Consider the following 24,410-nt stretch of genomic DNA (forward strand, 5'->3'; position numbering starts at 1 on the left):
GGAAGAATTTCCAAAATCGGAGATGGTTACTGCCTGCGCGTGGGCTTTCTGCATATACATGGCAAGTTTCACGAAGATCCGATGAAAACTCTGGGTTGTGAAACAAAAGTCAAAAAATAGGAATGACGTCATAAAAATTGATATGATGTCATAGTGACGCATCATATGTGCGGTAATTCATCTCCACGAATGCCCTGCTCGATTCCCGCAAACAGAATACAAAAAGCTTACCTAGTTTCGGAGATAATTTTAGGCGATTTCCATTAGCGGAGATATTGTGACGTCATAACTTTTTTTTCTCGGAGGAATTTTCAAAATCGGAGATGGTTACTGTCTGCGCAGGGTATTTTTACATATATACGCCAAGTTTCAGGAAGTTTCGATGAAAACTGTAGGCTGTGAAACAAAAAAAAGTCCACAAGAACAACAACGTGAGTATGACTTAGAGATCCTCCATCGAGGATCTAAAAATACGTTAATACGGAAAATGGCTCGGAAATCGGGTGTTATCAAATATATTTTGCTTGGTAACTCACAAAGAGAAACCATATAACCTTTGTAAATCAGGTACCTCGACCTTGTAGCAACTGCCGGTTGTAAATCCTGATCGGAACATGAACTGCACCACTTTTCACTATAGGGCACTCTGGTAAGTGGCTTAAGCACTCAAGCAAGCACTCCAATGAAATGGTTGACAAGGAACGGCTTGTCAGACAGTGGCTGCATACCATATAGGATCCTTTTAACTTTAAAGCTGGTCTTCACCATGCATGCAGCAGTTAAAGAAATTTAATGAATTCGTTCAAATAATGACTTTATCCACAAGAGTTGCTGTTTGACGTAGAACAACCCTGGAGACATCGCAAAGTTTAATCGCCCGTGACATAAACATTGCAGATAATCTGCTACGTTGCCTGATTGGCTGTACACATGTCACGTGGTACATCGGTTCGCAGTCCACCCAAATGTTATGACTGTATTTTAAAACGTCCGTTTTTCACCAGATTTGCTTTGATTCCCTGTAGAGCACCTCGCGAAACCTCCGAAAATATACACAGATCTGACAGACACTATGGAAAGGGAGTCCCTCTGGGGAACAGGGTGCGAGGTCGAGTAGTGAATGCATTAAATCATATAGCTCAATGAAGCTAGTTAATTTTAGCACATTCCTCAATCTTTTATTCACTCAATATTCACATTTTCTCTTAATTACACTAACAGATTTATCTTCACTCATATCAAGTCTATTCTACTCAAGCATTCTTTGCTTCATTGCAAGACAAGATTGCAGAAGTGTAGTATTCGGTGCAAGTTCTGCCCTATGTCCTTTTGTAAATATTTGCATTTCTTTTTACCTCATTTGTGTAAATAAACTTGCTGTATAAATGTATCAAGTTCACCGTGTCTTTCCCCCATTGGTCCAGCACAGTCCGCACGTAGTTTACCCGGAAGTTCTGCCCCCACGTGATTTGTTCTTGATTAGCCAGTGCGTACTCGCAGCTCTGCTCGGCTGCGCCTGATCTGGTAAGTGAACTGGTATATGCATTGAAAGCACAAGACCCCCCTTGGTGTGGCTGTCCACACGTAAGGTATCACGCGAGGTAGTGTAACCCTGCCGGATTGGCAGTACCAATCGGCGCTCGTGGTTGCTTAGAAACCTGCCAACGCACAGAGTTATCTGTACCCTTTGGCCTCAGGACCCGGCGTCCGGGAGGGACCAGAGTGCTTCCCCTCGTGGCGAGCCTCGAACCTCTGATCCATAACAATATCATGATCTCTATTTTCTTTTTTCGCATTATCTCGAGCTGCTTCAGACCTTAATTGGTGAGCTCTTCTCTGTGTGATTGCAGAGTTGTGCAACGTCAACTTCTTCCACCTCATCAAAACTCACTTAATTGGCCAAGCTGAGGATAACTTTCTTCACAGTGGGGACATCTTTAAATCCTTTCAAGTCATTGACACATTCAGGCCACAACTTCCTCCACACACCATTCATGTACACCTGAGTAACTTCAGCCCAGGAACCACCGATGTTATCGATGCACAGCTCGATGTATATAAGGCTTATAGTCGGGTCAATTTATGACAAACCACCAAACCCACAACAAATTGCTTCTCAGTGGTTTTCCTTCCTACTGGATATACTGATCAATAGAAAAAAAGTCTACCAAAATCTGACATCCGGAAATGGGTTAAAACAGTCATTTTCAAGATGGCCGTCACCGGGCTTTGAAATAACTAAAACAGCTATAACTTCTTCAATAATTGTGATAAAAACATAATTGTTGGTTCTGATCCATGGTTTTAATGGATCAGCAATCCACTGGTGTCAATAAAATTTAGATCTGATCAGTATTTAACCTGAAATCCAAGATGGCGGCAAAAAATGAAGGGCGTAAAATCAATAAATTGTCTCTATATAATCAAACCTCTGTTAGGCAATCACCCAACATTTATCTTATTCTAACAAAATGGTTTTCAGTCTTCTCTTACCAGTAATTATATGTGATGTATTACATGTCAGGGGAATGTCCCTGGCTCTGATTGAGTAGCCTATCCCTTTCTTCGGATAGCCTATCCCTATCCTATCCTATCCCTTCCCTTTATAACAGCATAAAGAAGCAACTGGTGCCATAATTGAAAGATATGCATTCGACCTTTCGAAGATAAGCACAAAGCTGAATGCATTTTTCACCTTTCTCCTCTGATCCTACATTGAGAAATATCATAAATGGTACCGTGGCAAGCGAAGACATCAACGTGCATGAATATGAAGCTGCTGGGAACAAAATCATCGAGAGAATGATTGGACAACCTGTGTTTTCCTTCTCCATCAAGAGGACAGAGAAAGCAAAGACCCTGGGAAATTCTAATGCTCTCCAGGTTGCTCCTCGCAGAACCATCGACTCCAGTGTGCTATTCCAGCGATTCCTGGTGGTATCCCAGATAGGTGATTTGTCACTTGAAGACGTGATGAGTTTTGAGCTCAGTCCATACCCTCCATCCCTCTTTGAGGACAACAAGATCTTGAGGAAGGCCGACAAACCTCAACTCGCTCAAGCCGTCAATGACCACTGTACCAAGGCATGTGAAGGAGTACCTGACACCACACCTTAAGACTGAAAGGTAAGTTCTTGATAGTGGATCCTTGCTGCACAAGCTCAAGTGGAAGAAGGGAGATACATATGGAAAAATAGCCAGAGCATATGCGGACTTCACAACAAAACACTACGGGACAGCAACTGTTGTCTTTGATGGCTATGGTGCAGGCCCTTCGATAAAGGATAACACTCAGCAGAGACGGGGACAAGCAAACAGCTATCCAACTGTGAACTTCACAGGAGAAACTGAATTTGACGGAAAGAGAGATGAATTCCTATCTGTCGGCAGTAACAAGCAACAGCTGATCACCTTAATAGGTGATCAGCTGAAGAAAGTGGGCTGCACAGTTATTCAGGCAGAAGGGGACGCTGATGTGGACATTGCCAAGACAGCCATAAACAGCACAATTCTGCATTCCACCACACTAATCGGAGAGGACACAGATTTGTTGATGCTTTTGCTCCATTACTGTATACCAGATGGAAAACCACTATATTTCAGATCAGACAACTAGTCAAGAAGCAATCTGAAAGTATATGACATCAATCGGATGAAGCATCTTCTTGGGAATAAGTTGTGCACTCAACTATTATTCCTGCATGCCTTCACAGGATGTGATTCAACATCTCGTGTGTATGTCATTGGGGAAAAAAAAAAATCAGCCTTTCAGAAACTCATGGAAGATGATCAAAGCCTCTAGTTGTGTGCAGATACATTCACTTCGAGAGGCGTCAGCCACGCTGAAATAAAGAAACTTGGCAGCCAAGCGATGGCCGTTATATTTGGTGGGGAGAGCACAAGTTCTCTGGCAGCCATACGTTACAAGATATTCACAAAGAAGGTCGCTGCTGCTAAGTCTTTCATTACACCTGAACGTCTTCCCCCAACAGAATCTGCCACCAAGTTTCATTGTCTCCGAGTGTACTACCAGGTCATGGTTGGGATGGGGATAGAGGGTGACCTCGATCCTCTGGACTGGGGCTGGGGACTTGAAGACAATCGATTTGTACCTATCATAACTGCCATGAATGCTGCACCAGACACTGTTCTGAAGATGATACACTGCAACTGCACCACAGCTTGTGACACACCCAGTTGCAGCTGCAGAAAGAATGGGCTTCCGTGTACGTCTGCATGTGGATCATGCCAAGTGACGTTTTGTGACAATCCACCAAATCAAGCCTCTGAGGAACTAGAGGACAGTGATGAGGACTGAAATTGAAACCTAAACTGCCATTATGTAATGTTCACAAATAAATGTTTCAGTGGCACCAGGTGTTCAGTTATTTTGGTTCAGATGGAAAATTTATTGATTTTTGCACTCTTGTATTTTGCCACCATCTTGGATTTCATGTTAAATACTGACCAGATCTAAATATCATTGACACCAGTGGATTTCTGATCCATTAAAACCATGGACCAGAACCAACAATTATGTTTTTATCACAATTATTGAAGAAGTTATAGCTGTTTTAGTTATTCAAAGCCCGGTGGTGGCCATCTTGAAAATGACTGTTTTAACCCATTTCTGGATGTCAGATTTTGGTAGGTCAGGTTAGGTCAGATCTGTGACCTGCTACAGGTACCATGTTAACCTGTACTAACCTGTTCCATGGTCGGGTTGTCGGCGACTAAACCGTCTCCCCCACCAGGTTTTCTGGTGAGGAGGGTGTTTGGATATGGACACCCAGCAGAATTAAAAACAAAACCTGTCAAAGGGCAGAGGAGCTCCTTGTGAGTCAACGGGCATCCGTATCTTCTAGTGCCCAACTGTGTCTGCGGACGTCCTCCTGCAGTTGGGTTACTTTTTTATTAGGAGGTTGGTGGCAGGATTTTGCACTCCGGCCACTGTAAAACCCTTCATTCCACAAAACACACAAACGCAAAAAAATCTGAACACCCACTCCGTGGGAGTACCTCCTGTGCAGCTTCCCTTCGCAGGGCAGCTCACCGGATGACGGGATTGGGGAAAAGCCTTCGGGACCCCCAATCTTTGATGAAAGTAGGGAAACCATGGGGTAACCTCCCTGGGTTAGATTGCGGGAGAGTGTGTCAGAGTGGTGCTGAGGTGTCGTCCACCAGACTGCGGTCTCCTTGGGTTAACCTGAGGCGGTCCCTTCGGGTGGATGCCTTGAATGTCCTATCCCTAAGAGAGGATGATCACCTGTCTCTGTTATCATCTGAGCTCAAGCGTTTGGACATCGGTATTGCAGCACTCTCTGAGGTTCGGAGACCGGATTGTGGCGAGATAATGGTGGGTGGTTACACCTACTATTGGTCTGGTCGCTCTGATGGTTACCATACTCAAGGAGTTGCTGTAGCTGTGTCCAATAAGCTGACCCCAATGATAATTGAGGTAACACCGGTCAACGAGCGTATTATGAGACTAAGGATTCGTCACTCCTTAGGTGTCATTTCCCTGGTCTCCGTCTATGCTACGACTGAGGCGAGTGACCTCACCGTGAAGGACACATTCTACGCCACGCTTGAGTCTATGGTTGATCAGTGCCCCAGACGAGATACACTTCTAGTCTTGGGGGATTTCAATGCATCGACTGGAACTGATCGGGATGGTTATGAGACGTGTGTTGGTTCCCATGGGTCAGGAACTATGAACCAGAATAGCAGTAAGTCCCTTGACTTTGCAAGAAGTCATGGACTTAGGGTGGCTGGTTCATGGTTTCAGCGCCCACAAGCTCATCGCTGGACTTGGTATTCCAACACTGGCGGTGTGGCAAAGGGGATTGACCATGTCCTCGTTGACGGTCGCTGGAGGATGATCCAGAACTGCAGGGTCTACCAGAGTGCTCAGTTCTTCAATACTGACCACCGGCTTGTTGTAGCAACTCTAAAGCTGCACCTCAAATCCTGGAGAATGGTACCATCCCAGCCTCGGCTGGATGTTGGCAAGCTCAAGGATGAGAGAGTAGCTGAGGAGTTTGCGAACAGGCTGAGTGGACATTTTGGGTGTCTGGGTGCTTTGGGGGGGGGTCCTGAAGAGTTATGGATTACCTTCAAGACCACCATCCTTGATGTTGCCGGTGGATGTCTTGGAACTCACCGCAGGGCAAAGAAGAATTTTGTCTCTCAAGGGACACTGGATACCATTGACCAGAGTCACAGGGCCAGGCTGAATGGCAGAGCTGAACTGTTCAGGGAGCTGAAGCGTAAAACTGTACGTGCACCAAGGGTGGACAAGGAGGCCTATGTGCGAGGAATCTGTGAGGGGGTAGAGCATCACCTGTGGACAGGTGATTCTCGTCCCGCTTTCAGGGGAATTCGCGCATTGCGTTCATCCAAGCCCATCCCTCGGAGCAGAGAGTGGTAGGCTCTTAACAGAGGAGTCTGAAGTGAAGGCCCGCTGGGCCGGTTACTTTGAGCAGTTATACCAGGCTGATCCACCAGCTGTCGAGTTGGACGTCAATGGTGTTACAATCCCTGTTGCTGACCCTCCAATCAATTGTGGTCCACCTTCGCTTGTGGAAACACGGCTGCGGTGAACCGGTTGAAACAGGCTAAAGCTCCAGGGATCTGTGGCATCCATTCTGAACTTCTCAAGGCTGGTGGAAATGCTGCACTCGTGTCGTTGCATGCAGTTTTGTGCTCTGCCTGGAGCACAGGCATCATCCCAACTGATTAGAAGAGGGGCCTTGTTGTCCCTCTCTGGAAAGGGAAGGGTGATCGCCAAGACTGCAACAACAACCGAGGGGTGACGCTGCTCTCAGTGCCGGGCAAGGTCTTTGCTCGGATAATTCTTGATAGGGTTCGCCACCATCTGGTTGAGCACCAGCGTCCAGAGCAGTCAGGCTTTACACCAAAGAGGTCAACGATTGACCGTATCCTTGCACTTCGTGTCCTCACCAAAAGCAGACGAGAGTTTCGGCAGGGGCTGCTTGCAGCCTATGTTGATCTCTGTAAAGCGGTCGATTCAGTGAATCGGGACGCCCTCAGGAAGATTCTTGGTCTTCGTGGGGTGCCACCAAAACTGATCGATCTGATGTCTGAACTCTACTCTGGTACTGAGAGTGCTGTGACGTGTGGTGGTACCATCTCCGACTTATTTCCAGTTGTTACTGGAGTTCGTCAGGGGTGTGTACTTGCCCCCACACTTTTCAGCACTTGTATGCACTGGATTTTAGGGAGGATGTCGGAAAGATCAAGCTGCGGTGCATCGTTTGGGAATGTCAAGATCTCGGACCTTGATTTCGCAGATGATGCAGTCATCTTTGCGGAGACTTTCGATATCCTTTTGGGGGTTCCTCGAGGTGCTGAATGAGCAGTCGGAGCCGCTGGGATTACGGGTTTCTTGGGTCAAAACTAAGATCCAGGCTTTCAATGACATCTTGGATGCTGCTGTCCTGTCTGTGCCTGTTTGTGGTGAGGATGTTGAGGTCGTGGAGAGATTCACTTACCTTGGCAGTGATATTCATGTCTCTGCTGGCTGTGAGTCAGAGGTCAATAGACGTCTGGGTCGGGCCTGGGGAGTCATGGATTCACTGGATCATGGAGTGTGGCGCTGCCGGTACCTGTGCGGGAGGACGAAAGTCCGAGTCTTCAGGTCCTTGGTGCTTCCAGTCTTGCTCTATGGATGCGAGACTTGGACTCTGACCAAGGATCTGAGACGGAGACTTAATTCCTTTGGTACCAGGTCTCTTCGGAGAATCCTTGGCTATCGCTGGTCAGATTTTGTGTCCAACGAGCGGTTGCTGAGAGAGACTCGGATGAGATTTGTTACCTGCATGGTCCGTGAGCATCAGTTGCGGCTGTATGGACATGTGGCTCATTTTCCTGACGCTGATCCTGCTCACCAGATTCTCTCAGCGAGGGATTCTCGTGAGTGGAGGAGGCCAATGGGCCGACCACGTGCCTCGTGGTTGCAGCAGGTTGAGCAGCATCTCAAGGAGATGGGGATGGGCCTGGCATCTGCCTGGGCGAAGGCCAGACGGAGTATCCCTGGAGTAAGTGGACGCAGCGACGCGCTGTTCTGGCACATGCTCCCATACCATACCTGACATGATTTTGGTAGACTTTTTTCTGTTGATCAGTATATCCAGTAGGAATGAAAACCACTGAAAAACCTTTTGTTGCAATTTGTTGTGGGTTTGGTGGTATTTTGACCCGACTATTATATGCAAACACCAGCATGTATGGTATAATTTACACTGTAGCTTCATGACAACGACAGAAACCATTAGTTTGGTCTAAATTGGAGGGAAAACGACTTTATAATGGAATGGTGGACGACTTTTATCGAGTATGTTCTCTGATATATCAGCGACTTAATAACGAAACTATGTTAATGAGGACGATATTAACTGAGGACTGACTTACAGCATTGCCATTCTTTCTCATAAACATCACATCGACAAACATGCTTGATATAATACCCATGGATCATTCATGGACGTCTGGGTCGGGCTTGGGGAGTCGTGGATTCACTGGATCATGGGGTGTAGCGGTGCTGGTACCTGCGAGGGAGGACCAAAGTCAGAGTCTTCAGGTCCTTGGTGCTCCCAGTCTTGCTCTATGGGTGTGAGACTTGGACAATGACCAGGGATCTGAGATGGAGACTTAATTCCTTTGGTACCAGGTCTCTTCGGAGAAGCCTTGGCTATCGCTGGTCTGACCTTGTGTCCAACGAGCGGTTGATGAGAGACTGAAATGAGATGTTTCCTGCATGGTCCGTGAGCATCAGCTGCGGCTGTATGGATATGTTGCTCGTTTTCCTGATGCTGATCCTGCCCACTAGATTCTCTAAGCAAGGGAGCCTCGTGTGTGGAAGAGGCCAGTGGGCCGACCATGTGCCTCGTAGTTGCAGCAGGTTGATCAGCATCTCAAGGAAATGGGGATGGGCCAGACATCTGCCTGGGGGATGGCCAGACGGAGGCCCCTGGAGTACCGGCGGAAAGTGGATGCAGCGACACGCTCCTCTGGCTCATGCTGCCATATCTGACCTGACCTGATCATTCAGATCTCCACGATCCAAAATTCCACATTCTCACTGATACTTTGAAGTCCCCACGTGATGAAAGTCCATAAGGTTCATTGAACTGTTTTGTTGGCCTATTTGGCAATGACGAAACAGTTATTTCAACCATGGGATAAAGCATTAATGTTACCACTGCTGAATATATTTTCCAGAAACACCACTAGACCTAAGCCACCCAAGACCAACCACTTTGAAGTCTTACAAAAGAACAAGACCCCAAGCACTAAAAGAGAACAGGTGTTAGATCCCAAATATAATGTGGATCCCAACATGCCCACTTATACCTTGATCTTTGAGGCGAGACCGTCACGCGCACTCTGTTGGTGCCGCAGGTCATCCATCATGCGCTGCTTATCAGCAACAAGGCGTTCTCGTTCGCTCGCCAACAGGCTATGGTCATTCATGATGGCTGCCTTTTCACGTTCCAGCTGCTCTCTCTTCTCACACAGCAAATCTTCTTCGTCTTTCTCATCACCCTGAAGGAGGTGCATTACATGGCAAAATGCAGTGTAAATGACAATAGGTATGAAAATTGGTGAAAAGGCTGATAGACGATGTACAAGCAGAAATTGTAGTAAAATATTACAGCTTTTAAACCAGTGGTAGACAACTCATCCTCAGACAGCATATGGTCAACTAGTGCCCACCTCCTCTATCAATAAATAAAACTACCATAAACACAAATGGTTATTCCACATCTGCCAACATTGGTTGTTGGTTGATGATCCCATGGTGTCTTATGGAGAATAAGCGAGTTAGCACCAGCTGAACAAATTACAAATTTCTGCCAGTTGTTCATCAAACCTGGCCAGCTAGTTCTTGAAAGACAGGCAAGAACCGTTTCAAATGGCTGACAACACAAAAGGTGGGAATAATTGCAATTGCTTGTAGATGTTAATGAAGTCAATGGGTGGCCCTTTGAAAAGTTTAGGCCACCATCGAGTGACACCCTTACTGCCTTGAAATTTCACTTAAAAGGAAATAAGAAACCAAAGAGTACATCAAGGCTGGCAGGACGGCCTGTAGGTACGCACACTCTCCTCTAAGCTGTCTTGCCTGGATTGGAATCCCGATGCAGCTATAAACTGCCATCCCGGTGGTTCACAGACAGGCCAATTTATCAATGCGTGTGCCGTCCCTTGGGACGGACGTTGAACCGGGTGTCCCATGTGTCAGGATTAGTTTGCTGGACCTTAAATATCCCACGGTGTCCTTCGCAAAGAGTAGGAGAGCCAATGCCACACCTTGGACCAAATTCCTGCCCTAACCTACAGGGGGCACTGCATTAGGAGTACAGCCGCACCCTGCAGCCTTGTGCTGCATAGGAAAGAAGAAAACCAAATAAAGATTTTCCCACAAGTTTACCATCCTTTAAAACATCTGGTCAACGACATCTAAAGTTTCCCGTAGCTTCTCGCACCTCCTCACTTTCTTCGCCCTCGTCGTCAATATCATCCGCACCCCCATCGCCTTCCTTTTGGTGCCGACGGTGCTTCTTCCGCCGGCGCCCAGGGGTGGTCGTTCGCCGTTCTAGCTGTTCGCGCAACCTTGCGATCTCTTCCTGGAACTCTCGCAGAAGAGCGTCCTTTGGGTCTTCATTGATGCGAGGCTTATTCTTGATATTCTTGGCACGGTTGGCATATCGTAACGTCGTCAAGGATTCTTCATAATTGTACGACGCGGGCCCGATATTGGCAACCATCACAGTCTTGGCATTTCCACCCAACGAGTCCTGGAGAAGCCGTGTGAGTTTGGAGTCCCGATAGGGGACGTGCGAGCTTCTGCCGTCCACCAACGCCGAGATGACATTACCAAGGGCCGACAGCGACAGGTTGATCTTGGTGGCCTCCTTCAGTCGCTCCCCCTGGGCTCCGGTCTTGGCCTGCCGTTCACTCCCGGCGAGATCGACCAAGTTGAGCTTCCCAACGCGAATGTGACCTTCAGCATCAGGGGTGAGGTCACTGCACTCAACAGTCACAAGGAAGATGGCATGGGACCGAGAGCTATACTCATTCATATTGGTTGCTCCGACCGATCGGTTTTGGTTTCCAACGGTCATCACGTGCTCAATCTCTCGGACGCTCTTCGTCACGAACGACGAGAGGTCTTTGACGTACACGCCGGTATCGGGTCTCTCTTTGAGCTCCAGACGATGACCCTGATCCTTGGACAACAGATCTCGAATCTCCTCCTGGTAGATTTCCAGGTACGACGCACGGACCAGGTATTGCTGATTTTGGGAGCGAGAGATGTGCGTGAAGATGTGTTCAAACGAGCTCGGGATGACCCCACGTCTCTCCGGGTCCATGCGGACGCCCTCCATGGTGTAGGTCTTTCCGGTTCCGGTTTGTCCGTAGGCAAAGATCGTTCCATTGAAACCTTGCAGAACCGAGTCCACCAGCGGGCGGAAGGTCTCGTCGTACAGGTCGGCCTGCCTGGAGGTCCAGTCATAGATCGAATCAAAGGTGAATGTCCTCGGCGGCTCCAACGGGGCCCGAGTGTTTTTAATCAACACCTGTCCGAGCTTGACGTCCATGTCCACCACACGCGAGTACCCGGTCTCCTCCTCCTTGGGATCCATTGGGCGGCAACGGACCACGACCCTCACGGTCTCTGCACCCCGGGATCGGGACATGCTGAGGATGAAATGTGAGGCTCTGCGAAAGAGAAAGGAAAATAAAAATAAAAATCTAACAGTTGTGAACAGGATCTAAAGAATGACGAGGGGGGAAAAGGGGGAGAAACATGGACATGCTGAGGAAAAACTGCGACACGGAAAGAGCGAGACAGAAATAACCTGTCGGCCGTCCCCCCGGCGGACCAGCTCCTCTTTATGTCTTCAACGGCTGCAAATAACGTTTTTTTTTTTATCCACCCGGGCGAGAGCTCCTTTCAATTTCATTCACTCAGATCCGCGTCCCTCACAAGTAAAACCACGGCCCATCACTCGCTTCGTAATGCGCATGCGCACAAAGGGGCGCTGACAACGGCTGTTGCCATGGCGACACGATGCGGGTTCTTCCTCTTCGATAAAAAAAAATTAATTCATTACCGTCGAATGAATTCGTCAACACAACGTTGTGATGTGTTGAGGGTACTTTGGATTAACAAACAAACGAAACAAAACAAAACAGCATTTTTATTCTCAACTGTGGTGGCGCGTGCAAATCTCATTCAGGGGCGTCTATTTATTACGTACGTCCGCAGATGGAATGAAGGAGACGATTGAGAAGAGAAAATGTGAAGAGAGGGTGTGGTACAGGGTCAAATGTAGCAAATTATAGACCCGAGAATTGTGTGGGCGTCGTCCGAGGAGAGAAAGAGAGAATCACCTGACTGCAATACGCTAATTTGAACCGGGAAGCCGTTTCCAGGACCAAATTGAAGACCTTCTCATCAAGGACTCAAATGATAATAGAACCAAAAACTGAAAAAGAGAAGACAAGAGTTTGGTGTAATAATGTATAATCGGAGAAACGGAGCCCAAGTTGTTTAACCTTCCCACTAAAAGATGGACGAATATTCCACCGCGTACTGAAAATCATGACGGTGTAATGCGCAGTTGTATAACGGTGTCTCAAAAAACACACACAAACAACACACACGTATAAACAACACACACACAAACACACACACTAGTAGTAAGTACTTACAAAAGCGATTTTATTTGAAGTTATAACTTATCAGCAATCCGCTAATTTCCCAACTGCCCGGATCATCAGCTGGGCACCGTTTTCATCGAGTAAGATTGAAGAGGATGTGGAAGTTTGTTCCACAAGTGGGGGGACAGGAGCAATGATAGATACCTTTGGATTTGGTATCACAGTTCAATGATGAAAGCCAAACTAGTCAACACTTGGAAAATTACTCTGAACATTCCATTTTAAACATTAAACATATGTAACTACAAATTTGGCTTCTAACTTCATCCCATAAAACAAGCTTCTTGATCAAGTTAGTGGTCCTCCACAAACACATTGAAAACCTTTAACTCAGGTCTGGGATGAGCTCACCAGTGATTTGCAAATGTTGTTGTCCTATTAAGTGATATGGTCATTTAACTTGTTTGTACAGAATGGCCACAAATTCCCCATGCATGCAGTTTGACACCTCTTTGTGTTGTCACTTGTTAAGTCCGGACTTCAAGGAGGACACACTATCTCAGAACCACGTCCAATCCATCGTCCACTGAATTCGTCGTCGAGATATTCTCGAACTGCGACAGCATCATGTGCTGGTGCACCATCTTGGTGCAGGATAGCTGAAGATAGCAGCATAGCAGGATAGCTGATTCTTAGCAGGATAGCTGAAGATAGCAGCATAGTTGAAGATAGCAGGATAAGTTATTCTTATTAGGATAGCTGATTCTTCGCAGGATAGTTGAAGATAACTGATTCTTTGCAGGAGAGTTGAAGATAGCAGGATAGCTTATTCTTAGCAGGATAGCTGATTCTTCGCAGGCACGCTGAAGATAGCAAGATAGCTTATTCTTAGCAGGATAGCTGATTCTTAACAGGATAGCTGAAGATAGCAAGATAGTTGAAGATAGCAGGATAGCTGATTCTTAACAGGATAGCTGAAGATAGCAAGATAGTTGAAGATAGCAGGATAGCTGAAGATAGCAAGATAGTTGAAGATAGCAGGATAGCTGATTCTTAACAGGATAGCTGAAGATAGCAAGATAGTTGAAGATAGCAGGATAGCTGATTCTTAACAGGATAGCTGAAGATAGCAAGATAGTTGAAGATAGCAGGATAGTTGAAGATAGCAGGATAGCTTATTCTTAGCAGGATAGCTGAAGATAGCAGGATAGCTGATTCTTGACAATTGAAGACATCACAAAACAGCAGTCAGAAGCTGCTTTTATGACTTCCAACCCTCAACATGGACGATGATGTGCAGAAGAACATGGAGAAAAATTCAAATTTGTGTGGAGAAGGGAGGGAAGCATACAGATAAATTCTAACTAAATTCTAACCGTGCAAAGGGACTTTGTGGCCACTGTATCTCAGGATATGGTTAGTCGGTTCCTTGAAACGCGGAGTTCCATCCATGATTCTTTCCTCGTATCAAAGGCAGCCGAGGGGTGCAGTTTCAGCCATCTCACGAGTAATTCCTGTAATTACAACTGTATAATTGAAGGTAAGACTTGCCTGAGTTGTAATGGATATTATTGACCAAAGTGTAATGCATTTTTAAGCTGGGGAGTTCGAATCCCGACCCAGCTATAAACACTCATCATGGTTTTGTACAGATGTGTACATCCAAGGACGTTAATCCAGAGATTTGTCGGTGGACATCAAAGACGTTCGTGTCTTTGCAAATAGTAGTTGACTGGCCACCTGGCTAAAATGGACCTAACTCATCGATATCACAGCTTATGTTGGTATAAACAAACAAGCAAACAAAACAACTAATATCCTCCCTGTGCCCATTGTCTCATCACCCACACATCAGTTTCAAATGTGCTGCCCATCACCAGCATCTCTACAAATGCTAATTCCTTCCCATTATGTTCCTTTCCAGTCCATTCCCTCCATACTCAAAGTTTGTAATCCGACTACCTTACGTCATACAGTTCCTCCATGAAGGAAGACCCCTGTATTAAAAAAGAAAAACAAATTCAACGCAACCTTTAACCTCATGAGGATCTACAAGTATGTCACCTGTTATTACACCGATAACTTTTGATAACCATAATTTTCCCAATAACTTGGAAATTGACAGGATTAACTCGTAAACCAAACAAGTAGTTACGCACATGCGCAATAGCCTGGATTTGAATTCCAACACAGCTATGAACTGTCATCCCGGTGTTTCACAGGCAGAGCGATTCATCAGTGTGCGTGCGTGCGTGTCATCCCTCAGATGGACATAAAACTAGGAATCCCGTCTGCTAGCATTCATTGGTGGATTTTAAAGATCCCACAGTGTCCTTTGCGAAGAGTGGGTGAGTATTTGCCAGCACCATGAACAAATTACAAATTCCTGTCATAACCAGTAGGGGGCACTGTATCAGCAGCACAGTCACTATCAGCAGTGATGCAAACCAGGAACCAACGCTGCACACAAAATGACGAGTACTACCACCGAATAGAAAAACCAACTTTGAGAAAGCTTCAAAAGTAAATGGCATTTATAAACTACGAGCAGAGCCTGCCAGTCGCTTCGCTGACGGACTAATTAATCGTCCCGTTTGCCAAAAAGTTTGAGTGAGGAGAAGAAAGGGAAGACAAATTTACCCATGCATAGAGTGCATTCTCACCCCCACTCCCCCACCCCCAACTCATCTTGATGTTCCTTCCTGCTAAAATATCTCACACAAGATGACAGGCTTTGACAGGCCCATCTGGCTTTTTTTTTTGGGGGGGGGGAGTTGGGAGGGAAGAGGAGGGTAACTTTACCCATGTGAAGAATGCTTTAACCTCAGCATTGCTCAGGTAAAAAAAAGGAAATTGTAATACCCTCTGCCACCACTAGGTGGCGCTACGTGGTACACATTTGTATAGAGAATTTACGTACCTCGAGTACCGAGCATTGCCTGGTGCTGTTCTCATGCTGTTGGCATTTCAAACAAATGGATATGGTCAGGGATAATTTAATATTTCCATTCACAGAGCTACAAAGGCTTTGGAATGAGAGAGACTTCAAAAATAAAATAAAAAATAACTAAATCAATAAATAACCCCCCCCACACAACAAAAAAAAAATATTTAAAAATTTGTTTTTTCTTTCAATATTTTCAAAGAATTTTCATTTTTGCCTAAAACACTCCCCAGGCCCCAGCACTCACTGATGAACCTAAAAGTTTGATGAAGATCTGTTTGGCCATCTCAGAAAAATGGTGACAGACAGACAAACATCTCTTGTACAGTAGTGTACTGTACATCTGAGGCAAACAAAGGACCACATTTAAATGCTGTAAATATTCCTTTATTCCAAAAAAGTGGAAAAAAACAAAACCAAAACAAATGATTGACAGGCTGAGAAATTTTCACTTCTCATTCAACATTCTTCATTTCGCAGCAAAAAAAGAAAAGAAAAAGAAAAGAAAAAAATACAGGCACGTGACCGTTTCACCGCAAAATCAGTGGTCGCCGGTTGCCATATTTACCTCCAAGTGGGGAAAGCAACAGATTCACTTCAACTCCTCAGAAGCCATCAGTTGGCAACATGGGTGCAAGGAGGAAAATCTCAGTGGAGCAGTTACTTGGGCTGATGGTTCTCCATCATTGCTTACGTTTTCACAGATAAGTGAGCAGACCTTATTGTCAGTACACCGCAGGCATAATCGGGCTTTGTCTTACGAAAAGGTACAGCCAGACTCCATCAATTTGCGGAACAACACAGTTAATCAAGTTAGACAATGTATCGAGAGTCCTGGAGCTGCCTTTATTCTTCATCCCGGTCGTCCCTGCCACCATCATGGGTAGAACTTCTTGCTCGTATCCTTCGCGTGATCTTTGAGCAGCTGGCACGGAGAGAATGCTGCACCGTACACTGATGCGAAAGCTTCCATCCTGCCCAGGAGTTTCCCTGCTCCATAAGAGTCCACAAAACGGAATGGGCCTGGCAGGGTGCATACGCAAGTTGTTAAAATTTTCTGTGACAACACAACAAATCGTTAATATCAAAACGATTTTGAAGAACGACGAAAGAGTTGAAAGGCCAAGAGGGGTTCTTCCGAGGCAAGGTGGACAAATTCAACTTTGACTCAAAGAGATCATTTAGACTCCATCTTTAACATTCACATAAGTGCAAGGAGGTCAGCTCGCTTAACACCCTTGTCAAATGACTATGTGCTCCACATTTAATTACCTCCCCATGTGACTGTGTGAAAAAAAATGCAAGTGGGTAAGGAGACTGAGGGAGTTGTAGAGCGGGGTGGGAAATTGAATCTTTGAAGTACGGACAGACCGATAACGGCAAACATACCTCCAAGACATGGAGGGAAGCCCAGGCCAAAAACGGCGGCCACGTCTCCATCGCTCGGTGAGTTCAGGATTCCCTCCTGCAGGCAGACCACTGCCTCGTTCACAAAACGGCTTATGAGGCGCAACTGGAGATCCTCATCTTGCGACCTTGTGCAAGTGTAGGGAGTGCAGAACATGTGGCGGTGGATAGCTTAGGCCTTAGAACATGGCAGTCATTGTGTATCCAATGCAAATTAAGGAAGAGCATGTGGTGAGAAATAAAGATGTGGAGTGTCCAGTCGAGGAGCATGAAGTGAGTTGACCTTGAAGATGTAGCTCAATGTGAAGCTTACACATCAGCGCGAGGCTTAACATGGAACTGCTTGAAGATCTCCTCCGCACCAGGGTTCACCGATCGCTTTCCCTTCTTTCCCGAGTAGACGAAGCAACCGCGTCCGGATTTCCTGCCTGCGGGGTTCAGCGGTCAGAAACGGGTCAGACGCGGTGAGGTAGTCTCCTTCAACGGGGCACCGGAAGATAATTATTGTTTTCAGCAAATATAATGTTAAATCGATTTGAAGTATATAAAAGAAAAAAACAAAAAGAAATCCATTTTAATTTGAGTCTGATCAACATCAACAAAAACAATAACCACTGTGCTACGTTGGAGCGAGACGTCAGCAGGGTCTCCGTTGTTGATAAAGATGGTGCCACTTTGTACGTATTTCAAAAATGAAAACTTGTTCATGAGAAATGCAATGCTTAACCCTCACTTCAATGTGTGAAAAGCAATGACAATCTCACAGTGCTGTTTTACTCCATTTTTTTATGTTTGGCCAACAATGGAATCTCTTCAACATTCATAACGAACGACTCTTGATAATTAAAATACAATCTTGAGTGACTAGTACTACTCAGGGACTGACATGATGGTTTTGAGGTACGCACTCGTCTATAAGCTGTCTAGCCTGGGTTTGAATCCCGATCCAGCTATAAACTGTCATCCCGGTGTTTCACAGGCAGGGCGATTCAACAATGTGTGTGCCGTCCTTGGATGGACATTAAACAGGAATCCTGTTTGCTGGAATTAGTTGTCGGACATAAAACACCCAAAGTATCCTTCGCGAAGAGTAGGTGAGCAATCGCCGTCACAAAAGCCAAATTCAAAATTCCTACCGTAACTATTGCTGGAAAGGTAATGGAAAAACACCTGATGTTAACCTAGCTCAGGAAGCTGCTTCTGCAGTACTGATGCTCTGCGAAGAGTATAGTGCATCAGAGAGAGTACTACTCGACGTCCCTAATTATTCCCAGCTTCTTGTGAGGTCAGCCGGGGAACATATTCGGCAAGTCTTTCATGAACCAGCTGGTCAGACTTGACGCTCGACTGAAAGCGACTTGGGTATGAATTTGTAATATGATCAAGGTGCCAGTGACAATTCGCTAGCTCTTCGAGGAAGACACCGTGGGACCTTTAATGTCCGCCAACGTCCAGTGCCAGCAGATGGGTCGTCTGGCTCAATGTCTGTCTGACAGACGGCACACACATTGATGCCTCATCCTGCATACGAAGCACTGGGATGACAGTTTATAGCTGGGTCATGATTTAAACCCAGGCGAGACAGCTTGGATGCCATGCTCCAGGTCAGTATACTGGGTTTAATCTTTTCCTTAGTCCAAATCAACGACCTTACTGTCTGAAATCTATTACTAAAAACTCTCATCTTGTGTATGTATATATATATATATATATATATATATATATATATATATATATATATATATATATATATATATATATATATATATATATATATATATGTGTGTGTAAAATGTATGTTCCCAAAATACAGCCAAAACAGTACACGATAGCGCAAAAAGTTTAGGGCCACCTTACTCACTATTCGCCTGCCGTGTGCAGTATCAAGTTTCGTTCAAATCGGGCAACAAAAATTAAAAAAAAAAAAAATCAATTCCCGATTCAGTCAAGTTTTGGTATGACGATCCATAAAGCGTAAGGAAAACAATGGGGAATGTGTTGATATAACTCGAGAAACCGGTTGGTCGAACGATGACTCCTGAGATGAATGCTCAAATTTTCTTCAAGTTAAAGTTTGACCACTAAATAATATTAAAATTGTCTTTTTAATCTTTTTTTTTTTTTTTTTTTTTTTTTTTTTTTCCCATCAACCGCTGTTACAACGGGAACTCAACGGGTTCACGGGTCATCTAGTGACCCATAAATCTTGGTGGGAAAAAAAAAATTCACATGAATGGGATGATGGATATGCTTTCACCCACACTGGATATCCGCCCACTGTTACCTTTGGGGAGAGGGGAGAGAGGGGAGGGAGAGGGGGAGAGGGGGGGAAGGGGAGAGATGGGGGAGAGGGGGGAGAGAGAATATATTGTTGCGAATTCGCGCCCGCCGGCGTGCGAACGGCCACGTAACTCAAATCGCGGCACGTTGCCCACCGGATGGACAATTCAGTCGTGACCCTCTCGTAACAATGCCGGGAGCTAGTCACAGGTGGGGGTTTAACCTCACCACGATCGTGCCAATTGCCCACCCGCGCAAGATAGGGTTGCTCGCCAAATTCGATCTACCTAAGTACCTGCGCGAGTGGTCGACCGGGCGATCGTACCACGCCACAGGCCGACTCCGGACACGAACCACTTAAGCGGTCCGTTCCGTGCTACAGTGATAACTGAGCGGTGTTATCGTCGGCCTTGACGGTTCCGATTAATTACCGGGATGTTGCACCCACTACGAACCCCTTACGTGAAGCAGGATGGAGAGTCAATTAAAAGGAAGGAGACGAAGCGAAACGGGCACAGTTCAACATGCAAGCATTTTATTCCGCGGCACACGGAAAGCACGTATATACAGCCACAATAATCAAAATGCACAAAGAAAGCAAAGGAAATACAATCGACTAACACGTACACACGGCAACACTTACACAGTTTTACTTCACAGACAGCGCCAACACACATTTACACAAAAGCAAAAGAAAGAAGCCACCCTCACAGACAAGGAGGCAGACAGGCCCGTAGGCCAAATGTGCGCGGGGCCTGGAGGAGCGGCCAGGTCCGCGAGACCAGGGAGGTCTTAACCGCGTCCTCGTGACGCGTTGGCGGGCAAGCCGCAAAGTGTTCGCGCCGCTGTGCCCCGACTCCGGGCCCCTGGCGTGCTTGTTGGCACCACGTTTGGGGTGGGGGAGGAACGGGGCCCCCTTTTGCACTATCTCAGCGCCGGGGGAAAGGGGAAATTGTTGATGCCCTGGGGGAGGGGAATGGCTGGCTGGCTTGGGTCCCGCGACGAGACGAGCGATCCCTCACACCGCAACCTCGTCGCCGACCGCCATCCTCCTTGCCTCGGACCCGAGCTCCCTTGCCTGCAGCTCCACCGCGCGCACTTGACTCAACTCCACCAACGCGACGCTCCTCGTCTCCAAAAGTAACTCCTCGACGACACTCTCCTCGTCTCCAAAAGCCACTCCTCGACCTGGTAATTCTCGCGCCCTAACAGCCAATGCAAATTTCCGGATCAGGACGCGATTGGAGGCAGGGCCACACACCCCCCCCGGTCAGCCATTAGTCGGGCAAAAATGGGCGTGAACCTCCCCTGATCCTAAAATTTGCATAGACGGACCAAGACGGAATTCACCTCCAAGCGCCTGGAGGCGGGGCCAAGCCGTCTCACGCTTGCCCATTGGACGGAGGAGAAGTGGGCGTGAAGTGTTTCTGATCCGAATTTTCCCCTCGGAAAGGCCGCCATTCGCGCTCGCGGCTCGGTGCGTTCGGCACCAATCGCCGAACGGGCCCGAGACAGCCCGACGTTCAGTGTTCACAGGTGGTGCGGGAATGGCCGTAGAAGCGATGATGTGGGATGAAGTTGTAAAGGTAAAGGCGAAGGTGGTGGTGTGGCATTGTTGTAGTGTGGTTGGCGCTGTGGTGGAGATGGCGTGGTTGGTGAGATGCTGTTTGTTTGAAATAAAAGATAGAGAAAGAAAAACGACTAACTCAAAGCGTCGCAGCCCGGATGGATCGCATAAATTCTCTCTATACAACGGGTTTGGGCTAACAACACATGTACCTATGGAGATATCTCACCTGAGGGCCCTTTATGGTGTAATGCGAATTTCCACAGCCGTAACAATATGTAGAAGAGAGAAAACATCAGATGTTATTAACTCAAGGATTTTCAGAGAGCACATGACCTTTGGTCTATTGAACCCACAATTGAATCAGTTAATATTTGTGTCGCAATCCATTATTGTGCCACGTCTGTGTGAAATCCCTTCAGTGGTTCACAAGTCATTGCGGAAAGAAAGTTTTTTAATTGAAGGTCACATGACCATGGACCACTGAGTGTTTTGAAACCAAAATCTGATCTGTTAATATTTGCATCATACATGTATCAAGTTTGATCAAAATCCCTTCAGCGGTTCACAAGTTATTGTGGTAATGAAAATCTGCAACGCGAACACGGACGGACAGAAGGACAACATCAAAACGTAAGTCTGCGGTACTTATGGCTGAGGAGGCATCAAAACCCTCAAAATGTTGAAATTGTAACTGTACTCCAGCTGAGATAACAAAAAACATCCAACATAATGAGAGAAAGGGGATATTGTTACGTTTGAGGGGGGGGGGGGTATGCATTCAAAGGGTAATTAGGATGTTTAATTAGGTATGCCATGCTGTTAGAGTTTGCCAGGATCTCGATGTAATAAGTAGTAATTCAGTGGTGATAAGTTGTCTAGTAAATGTTCATTTCTTCGAGGGGGGAGATGATAATTGTCACGTAATTAGATAGGGACACGGGATAGGGTAAGTGTGTCTGCGTAAACCCCTTTTGGTATTCTCTGAGGACTGGCCGTGACGTCACAGGACAGTGCAGCGGATGGCTCCGCCCCGTGATCACGATTGGCGGAAGGCGACGGCGGTGGGCCAATAAACGGCTCGATTGGAGGTGACGAGGGCAGAAGGATAAAAAGGTTCTGTTCGGGGTCGAAAAGGAAGAAGAAGAAGATTACAACCAGAACGCTCGTGTTTTTTTGGTGTGGAACCTGTGGCGGCAGAGAGCGTCCTGGTTGCTGTGCTGAGTCGATCGTGCTCTTGATCGTGCCTGGGAGCCTTGCCGAGCCTCGTGCCTCGCTTTGCTTGGCTCTAGGCTTCTGCTGACTCGGAATACGGGGTCGGGCGGCGGGTGGACCTGCCTCCCTCTCCTGCTCGCGGCTTGGCGCCGGAGCTGGTTCCCTGGCGGCGGTGGGCGGACTTGGGCCAGGACCAGGAGGTCGACAGTACCGCGGTTTCTCCTGCCCCCCCCTGGCGAGAGCAAGGCCGGCTCGTCCGGCGCCGATCCAGGGACAGTTGCGTCCACACCACGGTCCAGCCTGACCACCAGAGATAGCTACGTTGTGTGTGTGTGTGTGTGTGTGTGTGTGTGTGTGTGTGTGTGTGTGTGTGTGTGTGTGTGTGTGTGTGTGTGTGTGTGTGTGTGTGTCTGCTTGGCGCCTTAGAGGGATTGAGAACTGTATATTCATTGGAATTGTCTGTGTTTTTCCCCACGCCCGATCCCACACCATCCCGTCGAATCGCCCCGGATCCCTCTTCTTGCCGAGTCTTGTTATTTCTGGTAAAAATTAAAAAAGGAATAAACATCATCAACTCAGTGAAAAGTGACTCGTGCCACCTTCCTCGTCCCGTTTGCGGTAGAGCGATTAGAACCGTCGTCTTTGGGTTATAAATAAATAAATCGCCTCCATCGTTTCGGCTCATTCTACGTTGGCGGGACTGTTCAAGTCCCGTGGACGTCACAATATATATGGTCGTTCTTGTTTATGGATGAGAAAGGAAGCGGGCACTGTCTCGGGTAATTTGTGACAAAGAAAAGGAAGAGGACAGAATTCAAAAGTTGAAGAAACAAAAATTTTTTTTTTCGTTCTACTCATTACTGAACTCTGAAAAAATACCCCACAAAGCAAGAATTTCAACCTCAGCGACCTTCCCAGCAACTTATGTGTAAACGGCAATGTTTTGCCTATGACTGGCCGAAAAACATGTGATGTCGTGTGGAACAGATGTCACATCTCATAAGCATAATGAACATTGAAAAGATGGAAAAAAGCAGATGCTAACCGAGGAAGCCCTTCTCAACCATGGCAGCAAGGAGTCTTTCATCTCCACCAGAAAAACGCTCTCCAAAAGCCTTCCCAAGGTCTTGGGCTACATGGACTGCCACGTCCAGGCCCACCTCATCCATAAGGGTAGCCGTGCCAATGGGGAACCCCGCTGCTTGAGTCAACGAGTCCAATCGAACAGGAGTGACTCCCTCCTAACAAAACAAAAAAAAAATTAGATACAAGATTAAATGTCATCATAAAATTATATTATATAATCTGGAGGTGGCAATGTCTTGCTCTTTCACAATCCACTTAAATCAAATATATATATATATAAAGCTCATTACCTCCGCTACCGAAGGTGGACGGAAGATATGTTTTCACTCCTGTCCGTCTCGGTCTGCCAGCAGGATATCTCAAAAAGTTGGGGACGGATTCAAACAAAACTTGGTGGGCAGGTTTGGCGTGTGCAAAGGACGAATCGATTAGATTTTGGTGAAGATCAGAATCCAGATACAAGAACTTTTAAAGCGATTTTTCACCGTTGAGAGATAGGACCAAAAACTATATCCAGCATGATATCTTAAAAAGTTGTGGACGGATTATGACAAAACTTGGTGGATGCATTGGGTAGGTGACAAGAACAAGACAATTCAATTTTGGTTCAGGTCCGGATCCAGATCCGGCTCATCAGTGGCCTACAAAACGTAAACTGTTCAGCCTGGCGGAGGTATGTGCTCTACCAAGTGCTATTCTAGTATTTATCATGTGTGCACATAGGATGGACCTCAACTTGTGCTTGCAATCTGCAAGCATGCCCACACTATGTCTGTATATGCATACAATTTTACAAGTATGTGTTTCTCTACCTTCTATACACTCCAGAACCGCTGGATGGAATAAGTTGAAAACTAGAGGCTATACCCGGTGTGTGGGTTGGGTGAAGGTGTGAGGGGGAAGGTGGGGGTTGGACATAAATGGTCTCAATGTAAATGTGTATTATAGCGCCACCTGGTGGGAATGGATCTCCTGAAACACTGGACACAATTACTTAAAAACAGGTGGTTAGACTTGGGGTGTGCACGTGAATAAGAAAATCCATACTCCCAGAAGTTGGAACTGCCATGCCAAACTTGTGCTTTAACATTACGAGAAGCGTTTGTGTGTCTGACTTTCTATGCACTCCTGAACCACTGGACAGAATGAGTTGAGAATTGATGGAAACTGGTGTTGTACTCTGTGCGTTGGTTTTGGGTGGTAAAAACAACAACAAAA

The 24,410-nt window shown here is 46.4% G+C and overlaps 2 protein-coding genes across 3 annotated transcripts in view; both read right to left on the minus strand.

The window, feature by feature from the left end:
* KIF3B (kinesin family member 3B) overlaps positions 1–12,078 on the minus strand; it is a 37,104-nt gene extending 25,026 nt beyond the window's left edge. For both annotated transcript variants that reach the window (XR_015052893.1, XM_085862195.1), the window contains exons 1-3: positions 11,889–12,078; positions 10,512–11,748; positions 9,376–9,567 (exon numbers count right to left, since the gene is read on the minus strand). Coding sequence is in view for 1 of the 2 variants with exons in the window: in XM_085862195.1 (XP_085718321.1) it covers positions 9,376–9,567; positions 10,512–11,726 (1,407 nt within the window). In the remaining variant the exon portion in view is untranslated. The remainder of the gene's footprint in view (positions 1–9,375; positions 9,568–10,511; positions 11,749–11,888) is intronic.
* A 3,930-nt stretch (positions 12,079–16,008) lies between these two features.
* HADHA (hydroxyacyl-CoA dehydrogenase trifunctional multienzyme complex subunit alpha) overlaps positions 16,009–24,410 on the minus strand; it is a 38,409-nt gene continuing 30,007 nt past the window's right edge. Inside the window, exons 17-20 of the mRNA XM_085862926.1 lie at positions 23,152–23,347; positions 17,358–17,472; positions 17,027–17,172; positions 16,009–16,660 (exon numbers count right to left, since the gene is read on the minus strand). Of these exons, the coding sequence (XP_085719052.1) occupies positions 16,515–16,660; positions 17,027–17,172; positions 17,358–17,472; positions 23,152–23,347 (603 nt within the window). The 3' untranslated portion in view covers positions 16,009–16,514. The remainder of the gene's footprint in view (positions 16,661–17,026; positions 17,173–17,357; positions 17,473–23,151; positions 23,348–24,410) is intronic.

The sequence above is a fragment of the Eptatretus burgeri genome, chromosome 17 (genome assembly GCF_056783735.1).
Source record: "Eptatretus burgeri isolate ZD-2024b chromosome 17, Ebu_testis_v1, whole genome shotgun sequence".
Classification (NCBI taxonomy): Eukaryota; Metazoa; Chordata; class Myxini; order Myxiniformes; family Myxinidae; genus Eptatretus; species Eptatretus burgeri.